At 34.0% G+C, this 26,176-nt stretch overlaps 2 protein-coding genes across 2 annotated transcripts; one reads left to right on the top strand and one right to left on the bottom strand.

Annotated features, from left to right (window-relative positions):
• Positions 1-997: 997 nt before the first annotated feature.
• LOC140440841 (drosomycin-like) lies at positions 998-1,256 on the bottom strand. Its single transcript, XM_072531202.1, has one exon. It carries the CDS (start codon positions 1,242-1,244, stop codon positions 1,044-1,046), a length of 201 nt encoding a protein of 66 aa, XP_072387303.1. The 5' UTR covers positions 1,245-1,256; the 3' UTR covers positions 998-1,043.
• A 19,808-nt stretch (positions 1,257-21,064) lies between these two features.
• On the top strand, positions 21,065-21,350 carry LOC140440840 (drosomycin-like). The gene has a single exon (XM_072531201.1). The coding sequence runs from the start codon at positions 21,072-21,074 to the stop codon at positions 21,270-21,272; it is 201 nt and encodes a 66-aa protein (XP_072387302.1). The 5' UTR covers positions 21,065-21,071; the 3' UTR covers positions 21,273-21,350.
• The last annotated feature ends 4,826 nt before the right edge of the window (positions 21,351-26,176 follow it).

Raw genomic sequence — 26,176 nt, 5'->3', positions numbered from 1 at the left:
TTATATAGATGGATCAACAACTGATGAAAGTGCTGGTTTCGCATTTTTTGTTTCAAACAACAATTATGTTGAAAAATATCCAATTCCTGAATGTTGTTCTATTTTTACAGCCGATTTGCTGTCATACAGAAAGCCCTAGCTTGGTGTGTTATTAATTATTGTGAGAACATCGTAAGAATATCAGATTCTTAGGCAGTATTACAAGCCATCCATTAGAAAATTTCCAACGTTCCATTATCCATGATTTCAAAAAATTATTACATGAACTAAATTTAGTAAAAAAAGAAAGTTACTTTATTCTGAATTAAAGGCCACAGTGGAGTAATTGGAAACAAACAGTCGACGGTATGCAAAACATATAACTAAGATATCCGAAATAAAAACAGTATTGTCAGCGAAAGATGGAGGTCAAAATATAAAGAGGTCCAGAAGACTATAATAAACCATTACTTTTCTATTCATTCATGGTATTAAAAAAATATTGACTATTCTAATTTTAACTATAATAAAGTCCATTCCTCGTTGATAACTTAGCTGAAATTTAACCACAACCTATTTCCAAAGCATCTGCATATGATTGGAGTCTATGAAACTCCCTTATGTCCGATGTAGCAATGAATCTATCGAAGATTTGAACCACTTATTTTTCGATTGTCTTAATCATAGGGAACATATATTTGGGTTTAACCAACAACATTACTCTACCAGTTAACATAAGCAATTTGTTATCTTATTTTGACAAATCTATATGTAATATTCTAATCAAGTTTATAAGAGATTCTAAGAAAACGTTTAAACATCCTTATAATAATTTTCTGTGGCGAAAAGATTATTTGTCTAATGCCATCTCTCTTTACACACACATTCAATATTTTTTTATAATGAGACCTTATAAACCATAAACTTAAAAAAAAAAATAAAAACCTAAGAAACAATTAGTGTATAACTGAATTGAAATTAAGGTACTATACTAAAGGAAACAAAATATAATATTTTTTTAGTGAAATTTATTAAGTAAGATTAACATATACATGACAAGTTCTTTAACATCCTTCACACCAACATTTGAGACTTGGACTACAATGGCCTCCACCTATTCCTTCTTCATGGCATACTCTACGGCAAGCTTCGTTGTCCCATACTGCGCAAGGTCCTCCATATCTTCCAGACAAGCAATCACCAAATGCTAGCTCGGCACCAATGGTAATAATTAGAAGAATTGCAAAAATTATATATCCCTTCATTTTTAAAATAGATTAATATATCAACTACGCAAGTAGTACAGTAGACTATGAACAGTTCAAATGCTGAATGATCAATATGACAGAAAATAAATATTTATATAACCCAAAAACGATTAGATCCCTTTTAAGAACTCTCGATATAGGCACTATTAAATATTTCCTAATTATACAATTTTGCTTAATATTTTTATTGGAATTACATATAATATTAGGTTTATAAAATAGCTAATAATTAGTGTGTGATAAGATTAATGAACTAAAATTAAATCAGTTTATCACATTTTTTCGTATTAACAAAAATGATATTTTCTCACTAAAAAAAAGTCGTTACCAAGTATCACGCATTAGGTTTTATTTGAAAATGTTTTTTTTTATCCGTACTACATTGTAGTACGGATAAAAGTAATACATACGGATTGTAGGAACTTACAAATTACAGAAGAACTGTAAGAAAAGTGATTGAAAATACTAATAAAAAAATAGCTAAGCTCAGAGGAACAAATTTAAATGGCCAAAGAGATACAAAATCTCAACTGAAGGTTCGGGCTAGCTTTTCTACACCAAGGCTTGGCTGAGGGATAAAACGACAAACATACGGGATAATGAAATTATATAGATAATGAGAAAATGAGACGTTTTAACACCAAAATTTAATGAAACCAGAAAAGACAACTAGAAATATAAGGTTACAAAAATTTACTATATGCAGATATACAGAGTTGTCTAAGAAAATGGAATGTGGGCGCCACTCGAGAAGAGCTTGATAATTTCAAAGTAATGAACAACAAGAAATAGATTACAATTGACACACGAACCTGAAATACTTAAAAAAAACCTTATTTACCTTGTCTTGCTATATAATATACTGGTTAGTAGAAACTGAAATAAAAAGCCAAAATGCTAATGAGAAATATATCGCCATGTCTTGAAAATACCTCCTATCTGACAATTTCTTCGTAAATTCGTTTATTATTCCATGTGATTTGTATTTTCTAACTACTCATGCATATCCAAAAAAAAATGGAGCATATTGTTTCCACGTGATACGAGAGACTACCGTATATTCAACCATTTCAAGGTATTTGCCTATTCAAATTATTTTTATTTATTAACAGTTATTTCAGATATTAATCAGTTTTTTGCTAATGATAATCATGATTATAACCATAGTTTTAGTTAGGAGGTATTTCTGACACTGTTTCATTTCATCTCTCAGTCAGATAGGAGTTATTTCCTATTCCGTTTAATTCTAAAAGATTATTTTAAATCATTATTCGAAGCAATTTAGTGTTAAAGACAGTTATTTTTTATTAAAGATGTCTGAAAGAACCAAAACAATTTTGCATCTCCTAAAAATTGGGAAAACCCAAGTGGGTGTTATACAATCTTCAACACATAGTCAAAAATGCAATATTATTGATTTCAGTATTGGCACTACCTGGTTCCTAATCCGAAATTCATTTTGGGAGATCTAAATGGACACAATACTAACTGGGGTTCCTTTAAAACTACACACACTGGAAAAAAGATTGAAAAGATCATAAACACATTAAACCTTGCAATAATAAATTATGGTAGCAGCACACACTTAAATTTATCGACAGGGACATTTTCTTCTATAGATATCTCACTCTGTACGCCAACTCTTCAATTAAATCACAATTGGTATGTAGAAAAAGATTTACATGGGAGTGATCACTTCCCAATTTTAATAGAAAAACACTCGATGAAACCTACGCCAGTTACACCTGAACCGAAATGGAGGCTAGATAAAGCTGATTGGCGCAGTTATTAAGAAATTATCCGTAACGGATCATCAAAAATTTGTTTAGAAAATTCAATAGACGAAATAATTCTACAGTTCAATAAACTCATAACGGAAGCAGCTCTAGAAGTGATAGGTAAAACAAAGTTTATAAAAAGAGATAAAGTAACTCCCTGGTGGAATGAAGATTGTAAAGAAGCTATTAAGGAAAGTAAGAAAGCTCTTCAAAAGTACAAAAGGTACAAAAGCCTAGAAAACTTAATTAATCTTAAAGAATGTAGGGCTAAAGCCAAACTGATTACCACGAGATCTAAAAGACAATCCTGGATAAAATATGTAGAAACGATCAATAATTACACATCCTTAACAAACATATGGAGGAAAATAAAAAATATAACAGGCACTAGCTCATATCAAGGAATCGATTCATTAGAAGTAGAAAATAAATCATTAATAACAAACCATGCAGAAATCGTAGAAAAAATAGCGGAAACATTCAAGTTAACATCCACAAATTCTAACTATGATAAAGATTTCATAACATACAAAGAACAAAAAGAAACCATCCCTATTAACGTAGTAAACAACAATGAACCTATAAATGCACTTATCACAATCAGAGAACTAAGAGAGATGGTAGTTTCTTTAAAAGACACATCCCCTGGCCCCGATGACATCCCAGCTTCTTTTTTGAAACACCTTCCTGACGAAGCAGTAGAAATATTATTAAAAATATATAATCGTATATGGACCAAACATGAATTTCCCAATTTATGGAAAACAGCCATAACTATTCCCATCTTAAAATCTAATAAGCCACAAAACAAAGCAGATTCTTATCGTCCAGTGTCTCTAACTTGTGTCATGTGTAAGCTTTTAGAAAAAATTATAAATAAACGTTTATTGTGGTGTCTGGAAGAAAATAACCAACTGATTAATGAACAATCTGGATTTCGTCCTTTAAGATCGACTACCGACAATTTAGTAGATATAGAATCACATATTAATAACTCATTCTACAACAACCAAAAATGTATTGCAATTTATTTTGATTTGCACAAAGCATTTGATATGGCTTGGCATCACAAAATAATTTCAACACTGGAATCATGGTGCTATCAAGGAAATATACTTGCTTTTATTAAAAATTTTCTCCTAAATAGAAATTTCAAGGTAAAAGTAAACGGACTTCTATCTAATGTGAAATATCAAACAAATGGTACACCCCAAGGCTCGGTAATCAGCCCGACGCTTTTCCTTATAGCTATCAATGATATAATCAAATCAATGAATAAACCCATTCAAGCGAGATTGTACGCGGATGATCTTATAATATTCTTAAATGGAAACAATATACAGAGTATGGCCAAATTATTACAAGATCAACTCGATAAATTTATAGCATGGTCTAAAAGGAGTGGTTTTCAATTTGCTTCATCTAAAACTCGCTGCATCATATTCTCTAAGAGACCAAAACAGATAAAAGAAATACCTACTTTAAAACTTGGTGGTCAAACACTTGAATATGTAAACACAATTAAATATCTAGGTCTAATATTTGATCAAGCTCTAACCTGGAAGGACCACATCAAATATATATCAGCTATATGTCAAAAAAGACTAAACCTCTTGAAATGTCTTTCTGGTACGAACTGGGGAGCAGACGGTAGAACTCTACTCATACTATATAAAAATTTGATCCGCTCAAAGATCGATTATGGTTGCCACGCTTACTCGTGTGCTTCAACAACAACTCTAAAAGTTTTAGACACCATTCAAAATAACGCTCTTAGAATAATAAGCGGCGCATTTAGAACAACCCCTATCTTAAGTCTTCAGGCCGAACTGGGTGAACTACCATTAGATTTACGAAGACAGGAATTAATGCTCTCTTATGCATCGAAGCGGTACTCTTTACAATATCACCAAACCATTCGCTGCTCGAATATCCAGCGCGCAAAAACCCACATTCCCTTTTACGAAAGATGCAGACGAATCATAAATGAATTAAACATTAAAGCCCCCGAAATCTATCCTAGCAAGATGCCAACTTCCCCTCCTTGGCTAATGTCTTCTCCTTACATAAATTTGGATCTATTATCAGAAAATAAAAAAGAAAGCAATTGTCATCTAATTAATTCTAAATATCAAACGTTAATTTCTCAATTTTCTTCCTTCAAAAAGTTATTCACAGATGGATCTAAAACAGAGCGTTGTGTAGCATCTGCCTTTGTAACAAATGATGAAATAAAGAAATATAAACTAGCGGAGACGAATACTATTTTAACAGGAGAACTCTTTGCAATATATAAAGCCATATGTCATATATACAAAATGTCCTGAAACTAATTTCTTAATAATTACTGACTCATTAAGTTCTCTAGAAATCATCTCAAAAATCTATTCTTCCCATCCTGTGGCCAAACTCATTAGACAAGAATTGCATAATCTAAACTACAGAAACATTGCTTTCCTGTGGGTGCCATCTCATGTTGGAATCACGGGAAACGATTTGGCGGATAAATATGCACGAGAAGCCTTAGAGGAAACAACTATTGAATTCTATCCAAAAACTCCAGCGACAGATCTCAAATCATATTTCCACAGCAAAATAGTCAACATATGGAATAGCAGATGGTGTAAAAAACAGGCAAAACTACTTGAGATAAAACCAATATTTCAACCATGGTCTGATAGTTCCACCAATCGTTTTTCTCAGGTTATCATCACACGACTGCGGCTTGGTTATAGTCGCCTCACACATGGACATCTGATGACAAGGGATCCACAACCGGAGTGTTATGCTTGCGAGACCCCGCTAACAATAAAACACCTTCTAGTGGAGTGCCCGTTACACAGTGCGGAAAGGTGTAAATTCGGAATCCCGGAGAATTTGAGAGAACTATTCTTAAAGTGCGGTGCCAAAGTGATTATCCAATATCTTAAAGCAATAAACTATTTATACAAAATTTAATTGTTACACTGTTCAATTATTGTTATTACTTTTCTTTTTTTCGCTAATAGCCTTACAGGCTGATGCGAGTTTGTAAATAAAAAAAAAAAAAAATTGGCACTACCTCTCGGTCAATTAAGTCAAACGTTTCTACTTCTAAGTTGAACAAAATAAACATTATTGACAATGTTCAAATCAGTTCTGCCGATAGTTCAGTATTATCAGATGCACACGTCAACGATCAGACCCAATATTTCGAAACCATGGACACTGTTCCCATAACATCAGACCTAGTTTTAAACGAACCTATAATGGATATAGAAAATATGGATTAATATCTTGAATTAGAATATTTTAGATGAAGCTTCATCACTTGGAAATCCAGCGTTTGAACGGAGAGAACTAGAATTTGATGACCCAACCTTCACAAATATTGAGGATATAAATCACCATGTAAACGATTTATTGTTGCCTGCGGATAAGCAAAATAATAAAAATACCAATACTGACGACGTGAAAGATCCAATACAAGAACAATATTTGAAAGATATTACTAATGAAATTGACGTTGATAATGGAAACTTGGAAACAGGGAGGAAGAAAAAAATAGTTGCAGACCCTAAAACATGGTTAAAAGTGGTAAACCAAAAGCTTAGAATGGAAGGCAAAGAATATTTGGGTTACACGAGAAGAAACAAAGAAGTTAAGCACAACATAATCAGGAAGGCTAGGCAAATTGGCTCCACTTGTAGCTTTGCAAACGATCGAAAGTTCGAATGTGCGCTAATTTTTCTGACGAAACTCGAAAAAAATTATTCCAGTACTTTTGGAACCAGACGAGCTGGGATCAAAGAAAAGTTTTTGTTGTTCTCATGCCAGCAGAATTCAAATGAAATGAAGGACTACAGAAGGCCAATCGAGACGTGACGGCACATTACAATATAGCTTACCTTTGAAAGATGAAAAGGGTCTGTAGACAAATGTTTTTAAACACGTTGGCGTTGGGTTCATTCACGGTACAGTCTTGGGTTCAAAAAAATGAATACAGCATGCATTCTTATAAAGCTAACGAAAACTCAAAGAGGCCAACACCTAGAAACAACAGTGCAGAAATGGTTTATTTAAATCAATTTCTCGATGACCTTCCCAAGTTACCGTCACACTATAATGGATCTAACACGACCAAACTATTCCTTGAGCTAATAATAAGAAACAAAAGTGAACTTATACAAAATATATAAGTTTATATATATTGAAATATATACAAACAAGTGCGTTGAAGAAAATAAAATTTCTAAGTCACAGCAAGTCCTGCACAAAATTCTCAAACAAAAAAAAAAAATTTCCATCCACAAAAACAAAAAAGACAAATGTGACATCTGTGTACAGTATGAAGTAGAAAATTTAGGGTATAATGAATGGATGCAACATGTTAAGAAGAAGGACCGTGCTTGAGAGGAGAAGTTTGTTGATAAAATTCACGCCAACGAAAACGCTTGCCTTACACTTACAATGGTACAGGCCGTCAAACTGTCTCCAAGTATTAACGACAGCTCTATATTTTTTAAAACGAAATTATGTTGTTACAACTTCAATATGTATGATCTCAATAGTCATGAGATTACATGCTATTGGTTCAATGAAAGTGAGTCAGATTTAAGTGCTTCAACTTTTACATCACTTGTTATAGACTACCTGTCAGATCTGTATTGGTACCAAAACAGGAATTTTGTAATGGCAAACGCACTTTTAAAATTTGCCGTGGATAATAATTTGTAAATAATTCAGAAGTTTTTGGAACGGGGTCACACACAGATGGAGTGTGACTCTGTTCACAGTTTAATCGAGAGAAACAGAGACATATTTGAAAAGAAATTATATGAAAATTACCAAAGAAGGTCGTCAGAAACCATTTCCATATAAAGTGAAAGAATTGGACCAAACATCTTTTAAGAATTATGCAGATAACAGATTTTTGAGGTCGAAATTCAATTCGACCTGGTCGAAAAAGCAATGAGCCCACTGTAACAGATTTAAGGGCTATAGCTTACAATTTCGAGAACTCCGGTAAGATTGAGTATAAGTTACATTTTGATGATGACTGGAAAGACTTGCCAATTAGACCAAAGAAAGTAAATTATGGCGATGGATACGAAAATTTACACATACGTAGGAGATCCATTAAATTGACAAAATGGAATCATTTACATAGCTTAAAGACTGAATTGCCTAGAGACTGTCATTCATTTTACGACAACCTACCACAGAATACTACAGACTGATTCTGAAGAAATATTGTTATCATGTTAAGAAGTCTGTTTTAGTTTTTAACGTGTTTTGTTTTTTTGATTTCTTGTTTAAATTTGTTGTGTTTTTTATTAATAAATACGAGTAATAAAGATTTCTAGTTTCACTCCGAATTATTATATTTTATTTTAGTTATTTAGTAGTAATAAAATGATTGATAATTCGGTATTAATACCTGCTGTTGAACTCCACCTAACTGCACTATAACTTCAAAATTTCCAAGAGAATATCGCCTATCTCACACTTAAAATTTATCATGCACATTAATTGATAGCTTCTATGGTAATATGATCTCTAATGGCTTATCTATACCTAATATCAAAATGTTAAACAATTTTTAGTTCTAAGCGCCTTTGTAGACAGTTTTTTATGTCCCCTGTAAAATTTGACATTTCACAGATAGGAGGTATTGTCAGGACATGGACGATATTACTTATTAAACAATATTTATTAATAAAAATCTATTAATTTGTATACGTACAGATATAAAGACACGTTAAGATAAACAGTAGTGGTTTGGTGGAGGAACTCTAGAACCAAACGGTCATATAAAATAAATTACCACCACTACTGCGTCAGGTAAAAGGTATTATTAGAAAAACAAATCAGTGTACAGATGAAAAGCAACAGTCCTATATTAAGGTTAGTATTTTATCTAAAATAATGCTTTACTAGGTAAGGTCAAAAATTAAAACAGAACAACTAAGGTTACCAAAAACTGATTACCTTACCTAGCAAAAGTGAAATGGTGAGGTACTTACAAATAAATAGGTACTTACTAATCAAAATACCAGATCTATATGTAGGCACTACACTTACATATAGATGCTGGGAAATACAAATCGCTAGAAATGAGTATGGTCAGATACCCTTTATACAACTATTATTTAAAATTCCTATATAAATTTAATTTTTCCTTCTCTTATTAAAAACCCCTTTTAAATTTATTTTTCCCCCTCTCTTAAAATTTAAAAATTGCTTTATTTTAAATATTATTAACCATTACTTAATCAAAAAAAGAGGTTTAAATCTTTGTATATAGGTATATTTAAAAAGCCCTTAGAAGGGCTACATAAAAAAAAACGTTAAAAGTAGTTCAACATGCCTGAGCCACCAAAATATTAGGGTACAACCCTTTACAAAAATTAAAGTTATCAAAATAATGTACATGTTGTTGTTAAAAATGAATGATGTTTAATATTTTATTAGATTTAACTTCAGGCAACATATAACCATGCCTCACGTGAGTACCAGCGTCTGGAGGGTAAACCTCTTCACACGGACTTCAGCTGGACTATTCACCATGTTTCCATCAACATTTTTGCAATTCTATCATCTGCCATTATGGTTATATGTGGATTCCAATTCCTTTTTCGTTCACTTCTCAAAAACAATGGAGAAACTAGTAGATTACTACATAAGAAGCGAAACATTAGCGAGGAAACCACTTCACAAACATCAGTTTGCCTACCAGACTGGCAAATCCACTATAAATGCTCTGAATTCGCTAGTCGAAAGAATTGAAAAGACAATAGTGGCAAAAGAAATAGCTCTTTGCGCTTTCATTGACATAGAGGGAGCATTCGATAATACCTCTTTTGAATCCATAAAAAGAGCACTAGTAAAGAGGAGCATTGAAGTCTCACTAATACAATCGATTCAGTCAATGCTAAAAACGAGAATCATCACTGCTAGTATTGGAGGAGAATCTGTGACTGTGACAGCGGTAAAGGGGTGCCCTCAAGGGGGAGTATTATCGCCTCTGCTGTGGTCTTTGGTTGTGGATGACCTTCTCACTAAGTTGCATGATTCTGGTTTTATAACCCAAGGTTACGCAGATGACCTAGTTGTTACAATTAGAGGCAAGCATGACCAGACTATATCTAGTCTCATGCAAACTGCTCTTAACGAAATTAAAAGTTGGTGCTCGAAAGAGGGCTTAAATGTCAACCCCAGTAAAACGACTTTGATACCTTTTACAAGGCGACGTAAATACAATTTACAGGCTCCAACTATGAATGGCATCACATTAGACTATTCCAAGGAAGTAAAATATCTGGGGGTAACCCTAGATCAAAAACTCACCTGGAATAGTCATATTGAAAAAATTTTATCCAGAGCTTTGGTGGCAAGTTGGACCTGCCGCAAGACGTTTGGAAAAACTTGGGGCCTACAACCGAAAATGACTCTCTGGTCATATAAAACAATAATTAGGCCCATGGTCACATACGCATCATTCGTATGGTGGCCAAAAACACAACAAACAACAGCTAACGTCAAGCTTCAAAAAGTGCAGCGGCTAGCTTGTCTAGGAATCACAGGGGCAATGTCAACATGTCCCACTGCAGCTCTAGAGCCGATGCTGAACCTTCCTCCCTTGCAGTTCTGCATAAGGAGGGAGGCAGTCACTACCGCCTTAAAACTGCGACAGTCACAAATAATGAAACCTGGAGATCTAGTTGGCCACCTGAAAATCTTAGAAGAAATTCCATTGGATTCTAAGGACATGCCGACAGATGTTATGCCAGTCAAATTCGACGTTGAAACACCCTTTGAAGTGGTCATAAAAAACCACCAAATGGGTGAAGAAATTGAACCAAAAGTGGAAGAAGGTTCACTCGTATGGTATACGGATGGATCTAAGATAGATGAAAGGGCAGGAGTGGGAGTTACTGGGCCCAATTTCAGGCTATCCAAATCTCTTGGAAACGCCCCAACTATCTTCCAGGCAGAAATACATGCTATAGACATAAGTGCCCAAGAATGTCTCAACCGAGACACCCGTAGGGCAAGAGTCCTTATTTTATCAGACAGCCAAGCCGCCTTAAAGGCTCTAAAGTCATTTACATGTGAGTCGAAGTTGGTTTGGGACTGTAAACAATCTCTCAAGAAGCTGGCGGAACGCAACAATGTAACTGTGATGTGGGTGCCAGGTCACAAGGGAATTGCAGGAAATGAGGAAGCTGACAGCCTCGCAAAAGAAGGAGCTAATACCCCATTCCAGGGTCCGGAACCCTTCTGTGGACTATCGAAAAGCCACATCAGAGAGGAACTCCGTACCTGGGAACTCAATCAACTAAGATCATATTGGTCTAACACACCAGGACAAAGGCAAGCAAAAAGGCTCATAAAAGTGTCGCCTACTGCAACAAACCGCCTTCTCGAAATGAGTAAAAAAGATATCAAAATGGTCACTGGCCTTCTCACTGGTCACTGCCCTCTGAGATATCATCTCAAGAAGATGGGCAAATCAGATAGTGAGAACTGTCGTTTCTGTCACAATGAAAAAGAAACGGCAGAACATATACTATGCAACTGCGTAGCACTGTTCTGCAAAAGACTAAAATTCCTAGGAGAGGTCAGTCTGGCGTCCTCTGACATAGGAAACAAGTCACCTAGGAAGCTAATCAACTTCATCAGAAGTATTGGCATTCTAGAGTTTAACTAGATTAAGGTATGCACAAAAGATCTCTATAGGTCGAAGTGCGGTGAGGCCGCATGGCCTTAACGACCTCACATAATCTAATCTAATCTAATCTAATCGTTCACTTCTCTACATCGCTGGAAAGATCGTTATTCAAAACAAGCAAAATGTATTTGCCTTTAGGGAGAAATTTTACATTATATACTCATTCCCTAACTACTATCCATTGATACTTAATATACTGATACCTAAACAACTACTGTTGGGTGTTTATTCTTATATTACTATTAATTACAATACTAAACAAGAACAACTATCTTTGTTGACTATGGAGCAGTGAAAAATCAAACAACATCCAATTAATCCAGAAAATTCGAAATCAAGTATTCATGTAGGAATATCGTTCATGGCTTTTGTTACGTTTGAAACAAAATAAAATAAACAAAAAGATGGCAGGTGGCCATGTGCAGTGACCCCATCAACGGCGTCGGCCATATATAGCTCTTTGATAATACTCGGTTCAAAAGAACAGAAATTATTTATGGGATTTTACTAAAAGTAAATAAAAATATTATTTTCAAGTAAAACCTAAAGGCGGGTACACATATGCGAGCAGAACTGTTCGCGAACCGTTTGTGAACGCTATATTCGTTAATTTGTACGACGGGACGAACCGCTAGCGAGCTGTTCGTTCGTTGCTCGTCAGGAACCACAGCATGTCGGTTTTTGGGACGAACACAAAGAATTTTCGCAGAACTATAAATTGTGTCTATAAATTGTTTCTGCTAAGTGTGCGATGATATCATTCGGTTAAACAAAATTGCTGAACGAGCGCGGCTTATCTAAGTAGCGAGAGAAATTAATAACAGATAATGTAAACAAAATACCGAAATGTTTAGAATAACGAAGTAAATTAATTCTTGGTTTGTTATTGTAGATAGTTAGGGTATTGGATAGCCTGAACATAAACATATTTTCGACGAACTCTTCGCGAACAGCTCACGAGCAGTTCGCAAACAGTTCGGCTCGCATATGTGTACCCACCATAATATCGGACTATTTGGAACCCAAATACTGAAAAATATCGGAATAGATGGATCGAATATTCGTGTCATTAAAAATTTGTACTGGAATCAAACTTTTACTGAGTCAGACAAGGTTGCATTTTGTCGCCAACATTGTTCAATGTTTACTCGGACCAGTTATTTAAAATGGCACTTAAGAGACCACCATCTTCTTCTTCTTCTTGTTCTTCTAATGGCGCTACAACCCTTTGTGAGTCTTGGCCTGCTTAACAATGTTCTTCCATTCAGCCCTGTCGGATACTTTCCTTCGCCACTGCCTGATGTTCATGGTTTTAAGATCCCTCTCTAGGTCGTCTATCCATCTTTTACGGGGCCTTCCTCTTGTTCTGTTTCCTTGGGGCTTCCATCCCTGGACTACTTTTACAGCTCGATTATCTGGCATTCTTTTTAGGTGACCAAGCCAATTTAGTCTTTGTGACTTTACAAATCTGACAATATCTGCGCTCTGCATTAGTTTATCCAGCTCGTGGTTCATTTTAATTCTCCACGAACCATCGCTGCATTGGGTTGGTCCAAATGAAATACCAGAGACCACCATAGGGAATAAAAATCAACGGGGAACTACTTAATATGATTAGATATGCAGACGCTACACTAATTCTGTAAGATAATATTGACGGTCTCCAAATTCTGCTTGATTGTATTCACGAGGTAAGAGAGGAAATGGGCATTAAAATAAACTCACACAAAACCAAATTTTTAGTGTTTAGTCGTGACCCACATCCCGATGCAGAGCTACATTTAAACGGAGTAAGTTAAGAAAGTTCACAAAATGACATATTTGGGAACTGTGATAACGGACCAACTTTATCCAGACATAGAAATAAAATGTAGAATAGCAATGACTAAAACTACTTTTATAAAAATGAAGTCATTTCTTTGCAATAATCATCTCAGTTTAGAAGTAAGACAAAAATTTTTAAGTGCTATGTTTGGTCCGTACTTTTATATAGTGCAGAAGTGTGGACGCTAAAAGTGTCGACCATGAACAAAATTAAAGCATTGGAAATGTGGGTTCATAGACGAATGCTTAATATACCTTGGACAGCAAGAAAAACTAATGAAGAAGTACTAAGGAGTGTCAACAAAGATAGAGAACTGCTAAAGACTGTTAAACATTGAAAAATGTTTGATCTGGGACATATAGTAAGGGGAAGTCATTATAAAATATTACAACTGATTCTTAAAGGCAAAATAGAGGGCCGTAGAGTTGTAGGAAGAAAGTTTCTTGGTTAAAAACATTTGTGAATGGACACAGATATCAAATGCAGGACAATTATTCCATATTACAGAAGATCGAGAAGCCTTCGCAATGGTGATCGCCAACGTCGGATTATTCTGATATGGCACGCGAAGAAGAAGAAAACCTAATACGTGACAATTCCTAACAACTTTTTTTAGATAGAAAAAATCTTGTTTGTTAATATGAAAAAAATGTGGAAAACTGATTTGGTATTAATTCTCTTTATTCTTATCAAAAAGTAATTATTAGCTGTAATTATAACCTTAATAATATTTATGTAATTCCAACACAAAATATTAAGTAAAACTGTATAATTAGGAAATATTTAATAGTACCTATATAGAGATTTCTTAAAAGGACTCTAATCGTTTTTGGGTTATATAAATATTTATTTTCTGTCATATTAATCATTCAGCATTTGCACTGTTCATAGTCTACTGTACTACTTGTGTAATTGATAAATTTATTTTTAAAATGAAGGGATATATAATTTTTGCAATTCTTCTAATTATTACTATTGGTACGGAGCTAGCATTTGGTGATTGCTTGTCTGGAAGATATGGAGGACCTTGTGCAGTATGGGACAACGAAGCTTGCCGAAGAGTATGCCATGAAGAGGGAATCGGTGGTGGACATTGTAGTGCAAGTCTCAAATGTTGGTGTGAAGGATGTTAAAGAGCTTGTCATATTTTTGTTAATTTTACATATTAATAAATTTCATTAAAAAATATTATATCTTGCTTTCTTTGGTATAGTATCTTAATTTAAATTTAGTTCTGCATTAATTGTGTCTTAGTTTTAATTTTTTTTGGTTATGTTAAATAAGGTTTTTATTTTAAAAACATAGTATGTGTGTGAAGAGAGAGGTGGCATTAAACAAAGAAACGTTTATAAACTTGATTAGAATATTTTATATAGATTTGTCAGAATAATATAACAGATAGCTGATGTTAACTGGTAGAGTAATATTGAGATTGATTAAATATAGGTTCCGATTCTGTTCCCTATTATTAAGATAATCGAAAAATAAGTGGTTTAAATCGCCAAAAGATTCATTATTATACAGACCGAACAAATTATAAATTAGTTTAAGTTTCAACAAGAAGAACAGAAGGAGAAACAAATTCAGTTGTAGTGAGAAAGTGCTAGATGCCGATGTTGAGTCTCAATCAGGGCGATCGGTCCGGTAATTCACCGATGAGGAAGGTGTTTTTTAACAGAAAGGTCTCTGGCATTGACGGCGATGGTGTCCGAACAACCCCTGCCGGTGGTCTCGGATATCATCGTGGCCACGCTGGAGGAATCCTGCTTAACAGAGCCTGAAAAGCGGTTCTGCCTACCTTCTAGGACAGAGGTGTGTTTCGAACATTTGGACCACCCCTCTTATAAAAGACGAAAAAAAGTTTCATACGTCTTAATATTATATAACTTTAGTTTTATTAGGAATTGAGACAGGTACGGATTGAGAAATTAAAGAAAATGTAGTATAAGAACAATTACTAGAAGAAAGCCTCTCTCCTACACCTGTTTTAACACCTACTGTTAGGACAGGTATAGAAGTGACTGATAAATTTCATGTGAAAGTAGAATTACATTAGAGCTTAGTGTTTAGTCCTTTTTATTAGCATTAGTGTTGGATCAAATACCACGTAGTCTACCGGGTTACATTCTCTGGTGATTAACTTATTAGCACCCACGATATCTGATTTTAAGGAGTAATATATTTTGCATTAGATATTTATTAGTATGTATGTATGTATGCTCCAATAGCTGATAGCAATGATGCTGACGTCGAAAAATTCTACGTGGATTTAGAGCTGGTAACAAAAAATATAAAGAAGTAGGAGGTAAAAATAATTATGGGCGACTTTAGGAAATATAGTAGGAAGTTTTGGCTTAGGTAAAAAAAACGAAAGAGGTGATAGACTAGTCCAGTACTGCTAGGAGAAAGAATTAGTCATAAAAAATACATACTACGACCTACCCTAATGAAGATTATATACGTGGACTTCTCCAAAAGATAACACCAACAATATAATCAGAAACCAAATAGATTTCATAACGATTAACAAAAGGTTTCGTAATGAAATACAAAGTGCAAAAACCTATCCAAGCGCAGATGCAGATACGGACCATAATCTATTACTAGCAAACGTCAACATTAGACTCAGAAAACCGGAGAAAAATGTTAAAACCACCAAAATAAATATCAAAAACCTAAAACACGACAACTGCCAACAGCAACTAAACGCAGAGATAAATGAATTAACTGAAGGAAGCGTGGAATGGGTAGATATGAAAAAAGTCATACTAAAAGCGGGAAAAGAGGTCCTAGGCGAAGAAGAGAAAACCACTAAAAAGACTGGTGACACCGGAAATAGTTGAGCTACTAACTGAAAATAGAAAATACAAAAATAAAGATGAAAATAAATACAAAACCATCAAGAATAAAATCAAATATGCAATCAGAAAGGCTAAGGAGGAATAAATCAACAAGGAATGCCAGGAAATGGTAGAACTCAACAACAAAACTTCAACAAAAAAGAACACTCATAACAAGAGATAATAATGAAGGAATACTTACTGAAGAGAGCAAAATAAAGGAAGTATGAGATCAATATATAATCCATCTGTTCCATAACGAGAGGAAAAATGAACAAGATATAGGTGAAGACGAACAATACCTACAAATTTTACTCTCAGAAGTAAAGAATGCCCTACAGAATGCAAAACAAGGAAAAGCACCGGGTTCTGATCAAATTCCAGTTGAACTGTTAAAAGCCTTAGATAACGGTAATATAAAGAGACTCACCCGAATTCTCAACCACATATATGTAGAGGGCAACATCCCGGAGGAATGGCTTAAATCGAAATTTTTACCTCTACCAAAAAACAACAATCCCAAATCATGTAATGACTATAGATTGATAAGCCTAATGTGCCACACTTTAAAGATTCTCTTGAAAATTTTTCAAAAACAAATTTATAAGAAATGTAAGGAGCAGATAGATCAAACGTAGTTTGGCTTCAGAGGAGGCATGGGTACAAGAGAAGCATTATTTGCGTTGACGGTACTCTTGCAGAAATATCAGAAATATAACAAATGTACATATGTATGCTTCATAGACTTTAGGAAGGCCTTTGACCGAGTGCAGCATATGAAGTTAATAGATAAATAAAAAAACATCAATTTAGACAAAAAAGACATTGAGTTTATTAAGGCTATATACTGCAACCAGAAAGCAGTAGTAAAGGTGAACGATATAGAAACAAATAATATACCGATTGCGAGAGGGGCCATGCAAGGATGCGTCTTGTCTCCGACACGTGTACTCACAGGTCGCCTTATGGAAAAGAAAAGAGGGAATAAGAATTGGTGGAGAAATCGTAAACACCATAATATTAACAGTAAGTATAGTAAACAAATTTTACTAGATGCAATAAATAGTGAATGCATTAAAATGGGACTTGACATCAACACAGATAAGACCAAATTTATCCTAGTATCAAGGAGTCCAATAAATAATGAACAACTAACCCTTGCTGGACAGCAAATATAGAGATTGACAAAATATAAATATCTGGGAGATTAAATCAACACAGAATTAGATCCAGAACAAGAGATCAGGGTACGAATAGAAATGGCAAGGGCAGCGTTCTTAAAATTTACAAAAATCTGAATACTGCGCTGAGTCTGAGGTTTGTTGAATGTTATGTCTGGTCCCAGCTATTGTACGGCAAATACGCAAATAGTTAAGAAGCTTAAAGTCTTTGAACTTTGGATATACCGAAGAATATTGAGATTTCCATGGACTGCCAGGGTCACCAATGAGGAAGTGCTGAGAAGAATGAGTCGAGACAAAAAATTGTTGAGAACAATAAAAGTACGCAAGACTGCATACCTTGGACACATACTGAGGAATGATAAATATAGACTTCTGCAGGTCATCATGAGGGTAGAGTCGATGGCAAAAAGGGAATAGGTAGAAAGAGGAAATCATGGCTGCGAAATATTCGAGACTGGACAAACATGACTGTAGATGAATTATTCCACGTTGCAAAAGACAGAGAAACTTTTAGAAATGTGGTCGCCAACCTCCGTTAATGAGGACAGTATAGGAAGAAGAAGAATTTATTAGTAATATTATTTGTAACAAAACTTCACTTGTGACTATATTTGAAAAAAAAAATAGAATTACTTAGATATCGATATAATTCTAATTGAGTACACTGGGCGCTGAACAATATAACGTCTCTGTGAGGAAAACTAGTGAATTTATGACGGAAAGAGTAGATGAGATGTGGCGCAGAAGTTCAATATCATTATTAGAACACAAAACAATATTAGAATTATATCTTACCACGATAAGTATAGAACGTTATTGAAACCTTATAAAGGCAGAAAAGAAGAAGACGGTTACAAAAAGAAGCTCTTTAAGTTTGATGAGGATAGCAAAAAATTGTTTGATGTTGCTACTTACAAATATTTAGAGTACAGAGATTGCAACTGTCCTAGAAACCGAAAAATTTCAATATTAGGACGAAATTTCTTAATCGACCAACGGACTGACCGTAAAATAGTGATTGGTAGTTTAGATTGTAAAGCGTTTAAAATAATGAGAAGAAGAATTAAAATAGATCACACCAATAAAACCAACGTAAAGAATAAAGAGCCTTGCAAATAGAAGTGGAATCTCTTCCTAGCACTTCTAAATCACCTACGACTTCAAAGATACGATCAAATGTTTAACAGATAGATATATTAAAAAAAATAGTGAAATTGAGATCTTCCAAACGCAAACGATTATTTCCACTTTTTCACTCACAATCACTAAAGTCACATTTCGAGTTGTTGCCAGAACATTAGATCGTTATGGGGTTTGAGCTAATGCTGGAGCTGCAATCATTTCTGTAGATTTTCAAGACATTGGTTTCATTACATAAAAAAATTCATTACGAGTTATAGACAGAAGTAAAGTTCGACGAGCTCGTTCCAAAGCTAGGGCTACATTGACAGATAAATCTATAATTTTTAATACAGATATCATCGGATTATTTTACGATGGTGGAGAAGATAAAACATTGATATAGAAGAGTGATTCAGGAGGAATATTTTACCATATTCAAAGTACCAAACTCTGAATCATCATGCAACCTCTTTTTTTCACTGCTGAACATAGGTCTCTCCCAGTTTTCGCTACTCTTCAGGGTTCTGTGTATCGTGTTGCCATTTCTTGGATATTAGTTTCATGTTGTCCATCCAGCGTGTTGGTGGTCGTCCTCTACTGCGTTTGTCTTCTCTTGGGAGACAGTCAATTAGTTTTCTGGTCCATCTTGTGTCTTTTAGTCTCGCTATGTGACCTGCCCAATTCCATTTCAGCTTGGCTATACATTCGAGACATCAGTGGCCCCTGTTCTTTTCTTTAAATCTTGGTTCCTTATTCTGTCTTTTTTTGACACGCCGAGAATCTATCTTTCTATGCGCCTTTGTGCCACGCGCATTTTTAGTGCTGTTGTTTTTGTGAGAGTAAGAGTTTCTGCTCCGTATGTCATAAGAGGAAGAACGCATAGGTGATCGTTTGTTCCGAATTTTGAGCGGAAGTCGGCTTGTTCTCAGGGCTGGTAGAAATCCAACTTTTTTTCTAGTCTTGTCGTTCGAGTAAACATTTTATAGATGTGATTTAATAAGCTAATTGGTCTATAGTTTTCTAGGTGCTCCTTGTCTCCTTTCTTGTGTAGTAAAATTATTATTGCATTATGGTTCCATGTTTCCGGTATGCAACAATCTGTTAGACAAAGGTTAAACAAAATTTTTATTTGGTTGAGAAGGGCACGTTTGCCTATCTTTATAGCTTCTCTTACGACTTAATCTTCTCTGGTACTTTGTTGTTTTTTTATATTTTTTATTCGATTTCGCTTGTGTAATCTCTGGCATGAGCTCTAAACCCTGATCCAAATCAAATAATGGCTTTTGGCTGTGATGGCACTGCCGTTAATGTAGGAATCAAAGGTGCCGTTATTGGATTATTGGAAATTAAGTTTCAACGTCCAGTCCAGTGGCTTATTTGCTAACTACACGATAATAAACTGACATTGCGTCATCTTTTTCAACATGTAGATGATACTATAAGTGGACCAAAAGTTTTCACAGGTCCCATTGGCAAGGCAGTTACTAACTGTAAAGGATTACAAGTTCTTCGGTTTAATGCAATTAAAAACCTTGTAGTCACTGTTATACTTTTTTTTGGACATAATCAATAGCCTATTTTCTAGGTATCTTCGAAGTAGATGCCTAAATAATACCTATTTTTTGATTCTTGTAGCAGGGATCGAAGCCACAATATTTGGCATTAAAAGCCAATACACTTAATTCTGAACTCCTTTTGACTTTAGTAAAAGTAATATAAAGAGACATGAAATTACACACCCACAGAAAAAACAATTCGTGGTTAAAGGATCTACTTGATTGGTATCAATTCAGATCGATTGATTTGTTTAGAATAGCAAGTTCAAAAATAAAAATAAATATAATGATTGCCAACCTTCGTAGGAAGAAAGCAGTCTAAGAAGAGGAAAAAGCATGGTAATAAAGGAGATATTGAAGATTAAATAACATAATAGCTTTTACTCTTTAATAAAGATTGTTTACTTTTCTTTTTCCTTTGTTTTTATTACTAGACATTCTAGTATTACAGTAAATCTGAAAACTATAAATTTGCAGTATAATTCGTTTTTTATGAAGAATTTTACCATTTCTGATAAAAATGTCATTTGATTTGGTACAAGCTAATGTGGAAAAGTATTTATTTGTTCGTGGAACTTTAATAATATTTAAACCAAACACATAATATTGCGCGTAAATTACTTGGTAAGTCTATTATTAAGTAATTAAGAATTTTCATATTTATTTCCTATCATCAACTTACTGAAGAAAACAAATTACTTTTGAGCATATAAATATTCACATACTCCTTCTAATTACCATTCAATATTTAGACTTCGTGTTTTACTATAGTACTTGTACAGCTAATACATTGATTTATTTCAAAAATGAAGGGATATTTAATTTTTGCCATTCTTCTAATTCTTACCATTGGCACGGAGTTGGCATTTGGTGATTGCCTTTCTGGAAGATATGGTGGTCCATGTGCAGTATGGGATAATGATACTTGTCGCAGAGTATGCCATGAAGAAGGGCGTGGAGGCGGACATTGCAGTGCCAGTTTGAAGTGTTGGTGCGAAGGATGTTAACATTTTCAATCAATCAAAATCAATTTTATATTGTTCCTTGTAAACTTTATATATTATTAAATTGCTTTTTAAAACTTTTATTTTATTTTCTTTTGTGTAATAAACGATCTCCAGCTACACCTTTATTTATCTTATTTTTAACTAAGAGTCTTTAACTTTAAATAAGAGTCCCAATTTTTTTATTGGCATTAATCTGTTTAATCTGATTATTCTGTTTAATCTGATTAATCTGTTTTCATATATATATATATATATATATATATATATATATATATATATATATATATATATATATATATATATATATATATATATATATATATATATATATATATATATATTTAAAATATATTCAATAGTTGAATAGCAGAGGTTTGATCGGTCCATCATTGGCAAATGAAAGTCGTCCACTACTTTATTGATTTATTTAAATACGTTTCGCTTTTATTTTTAAAAGCATCATCAGTTCAAAAAACAATTTGTAGGTTTTTTCTAGATGTGATAAAAACTCTACGATAACTTAACATTAAAACTTACTAACTAAACGAGAAAAAAGAAACAAAAAACACAAGAAAAACTGTAAAAGAGCACTATTGTTCATTTAATTTTGACCGATGGCTTCATTTGAATGTTGGTTTAAGCTCTTTCAGGTTTCAATGGTCAAACCACACTGAAATGAACAATAGTGCTCTTTTACAGTTTTTCCTTGTGTTTTTTGTTTCTTTTTTCTCGTTTAGTTAGTAAGTTTTAATGTTAAGTTTTCGTAGAGTTTCTATAACGTCTAGAAAAAACCTACAAATTGTTTTTTGAACTGATGATGCTTTAAAAAAAAGCAAAACGTATTTAAATAAATCAATGAAGTAGTTGACGACTTTCATTTGGCAATTATTGACCGATCAAACCTCTGCTATTCAACTATTGAATATATTTTAAATTTAATCAACGGTCGTATCCTTTGCAATTTACATATATATATATATATATATATATATATATATATATATATATATATATATATATATATATATATATATATATATATATATATATATGAACTCCTTTGGATAGCCCTATATGAACCAATCTCTGCCATCCGCAGATTTCAGGTATTTCCTGACTCGGGAAACTAGTACCTGCTTAGGGCCCCTTGTTCAGGGTCACGGATGAAGTACACAACGGCAGCTACGGCGGAGAAGAATACCTTCGGTATGGTGTGGATGGCGGAAGTGGCACTCCCTTGATTTTAGGGATTGTATAAAATAACTCACCAAACCGTCTAGCCAGCATATTGTTATAAGGCTAAAAAACCTCCTAACAGGAATATGGCAAATGGGTAGACCATACAGTAATGGCAAATCCCACTCCTTTGAAAAAAAGAACAGCTTCATGGAATCTGGGGGAAGCAAGAAATCGCTAAAAACCAGACGATTGAACATCGCAACTCTAAATATAAGGTCCTTAAGCCAAGATGAAAAAGTCTATAAACTCGAAGAAGACATCAAGGACTTAAACTGGGACATAGTTGGTCTAGCAAACATAAAAAGGAAAGGGGAAGAGTGCATAACACTAGATGGCGTAGGATTTCTAATTTACAAGAAATATGCACATAAAGTAGAGCCATTCGTAGGAGGAATATCTTAAAGAATTGCAATGATTAAGCTAAATTTAAACGAGAACATCTCCCTGAAAATAATTCAAGTATACGCTCCAACCGCAGCACGATGAAGAGATAGACGAATTTAATGGGAAAATTGCAGCAACTAGCACGAACTATCATAGCACGTATACGATGATAATAGGAGACTTCAACGCTAAGATCGGACAACGACTTGAAAAAACCGAAAACTATATAAGACAATTCGGCTCTTGAGTTAGAACTGAGAAAGAAGAAACCTTAGTTAACTTCCTATAAGCCCACAAATACTATCAATAAACACATTCTATAAGAAAAAATCTCAAAGAAAGTAGACGTGGCTATCCCCAGAAGGAAAAACTCGAAACGAAATAGATTACATACTGTGTAAGAAAACAGATATCATGTAGGACGTAACCGTAATAAATACGGAGTCAGTAAGTAGCGTTCACCGAATGGTCAGTCAAATTAGAGATAAAACATAATAAAAATAGAAATAAATTTAGAAAAACTAGGAATATAGATACAGATAAACTAAAATTTCATACACAACAATATTAAAGCAAGTTAAAACCCTCGAAAGTATTAAATCTAGATAAACTTAGGTTAAATAAAATCAATGAAGTCATAACAAAAGAACTATTAAAAGCAAGCTCAGAAGTGGCAACCGCTAACAGAAAAAGAAAGTCCAAAATAAGTGTAAAATCACAAAACATGCTGAAACAAAGAAAATATATTCTGAGACAAAACAAAAGAGACACTTCAGAATTTAAGGAACTTAATCGAGTGAACTAGAAAAAAGTAAATCTGATATAGCAAACTCAATTGAAAAGTTCTACGCCGATCTGTATCTTTCCAGAAACGATCCCCCTAACTCCTTAAAGCAGACCTTGAAAAGGCAGATAACAAATGGCAACTCAGAAGTGATGCCCGAAATAAGCCACGAAGAAATAGAAAGAGCAGTAAAAGAAATAAAAAGGAAGTAAGCTCCTGGAAGCGATGGAATCCTAGCAGAAATGCTGAAGGAAGGCGGAGAAGAAGCCATCACATATCTAAAAATGCTATTTAATAAATGTCTATTCGAAGGCAACATACCCGAACAATAGAATACTGCTAAAACAATACTAATACACAAAAAGGGAGACACCACAGACCTGAAAAATTATCGACCAATTTCACTTCTTTTACAACTTACAAAATCTTTACAAAGATTATTACAAACAGGTTAACAATTAAATTTGACGAATATTAACCAGTAGAACAAGCTGGATTTAGAAAAGGGTACAGCACCTGTGACCATCTATATACTTTGAAAATCCTAATAGAAAAGACTAACAAATCTCCCATTATGTCTGGCTTTTATAGATTATGAAAAAGCTTTTAATAGCGTAGAACTGTGTGCAATAGAAGAAGAATTAGTCAACAACCGGATCGACTCCAGGTACAGAATATTCTTCGTGACGTTGGGTAATGGAATCGAAACAGGACCAGTAAAAATCAACCGAAACGTAAGACAAGGAGACACAATACCTCCAAAATTATTTACAGCTGCCCTAGAAGATATATTTAAGTCAATAGACTGGGAAAATAAGGGAATACCTATTAACGGAAGATACTTGAAGCATCTTAGATACGTAGATGATGTGATGTAGTACTAATAGCGGACACGTGGAATGCACTGAATACGATGATTGAGGAGCTACACACAGAATCCCTAAAAAAAGGACTGAAAATGAGTTTCAGCAAAACTAAACTAATGTTAAACAAAGATGACACACCTATAATTAGCATCCAAGGGACAGAGATAGAAGGCGTAAATGCATATACATATCTGAGTCAAAATGTCAAGGTAAGCAAAGAAAATCAGACTATCGAAATCGGCAGACGTGTAAAAATGGGATGGGCAGCATTCGGAAGACTCTCCTACGTACTAAAAATAAAAATATATCTCAAAGACTGCGAACCAAAGTGTTTAATTCCTATATCCTACCTGTACTTACATATGGAGCTCAAACCTGGACATTCACTAAAATAAACATGAAGATCAGAAAAACTCAGAGAGCTAAGGAACGAATATTTTGGGTATCTCACTCAAAGACCATAAAACCTATCAAGACATTCGTATTAGAACAAAAGTAAAAGATACTGTCGAACAGGCAGCTAAACTGAAATGGAAATGGGCTGGACATACCGAACGTCTTAAGGATGTCCGGTGGAATAAAGAAACCGGGAATTGGCGATCATATGAAGCCAAAAAACCACGAGAAAGACCGCAAATGCGCTGGAGCGAAGATATTAAAAGAACTGCAGGACCAGTGTAGAGAAAAGTCTTACAAATAACAGAGATGAATGGCGAGAATTAGGAGAGGCCTATATTTGGCAATCCGAATAGAAAGAAGGGCTTAAAAAAATTATTATCGTTGGGTGTATGTGTGTGTTTGTGAACATAAAAATTACAAAGAATAAATAAAACATATTAACCAGAATATAAAAAAATATAGGGACTCTTATTTAAATATTTAACACATTGGGCACTATATTATAATTAAAAATTAAGATAAATAAAGGTCCAGCTGGAGATTGTTTATTACATAAAAGAAAAAAATAAAAGTTTTTTAAATGCAATTTAATAATATATAAAGTTTACAAGGAACAATATAAAATTGATTTTGATTGATTGAAAATTTTAACATCCTTCGCACCAACACTTCAAACTGGCACTGCAATGTCCGCCTCCACGCCCCTCTTCATGGCATACTCTGCGACAAGTATCGTTATCCCATACTGCACATGGACCACCATATCTTCCAGAAAGGCAATCACCAAATGCCAACTCCGTGCCAATGGTAAGAATTAGAAGAATGGCAAAAATTAAATATCCCTTCATTTTTGAAATAAATCAATGTATCAGCTGTACAAGTACTATAGTAAAATACGAAGTCTAAATATTGAATGGTAATTCGAAGGAGTATGTGAATATTTATATGCTCAAAAGTAATTTGTTTTCTTCAGTAAGTTGATGATAGGAAATAAATATAAAAATTCCTAATTACTTAATAATAGACTTACCAAGTAATTTACGCGCAATATTATGTGTTGGGTTTAAATATTATTAAAGTTCCACGAACAAATAAATACTTTTCCACATTAGCTTGTACCAAATCAAATGACATTTTTATCAGAAAAGGTAAAATTCTTCATAAAAAACGAATTATACTGCAAATTTATAATTTTCAGATTTACTGTAATACTAGAATGTCTAGTAATAAAA

Source organism: Diabrotica undecimpunctata, chromosome 5 (assembly GCF_040954645.1).
Source record: "Diabrotica undecimpunctata isolate CICGRU chromosome 5, icDiaUnde3, whole genome shotgun sequence".
Lineage (NCBI taxonomy): Eukaryota > Metazoa > Arthropoda > Insecta > Coleoptera > Chrysomelidae > Diabrotica > Diabrotica undecimpunctata.
This window is presented reverse-complemented; position numbering and strand designations above follow the sequence as displayed.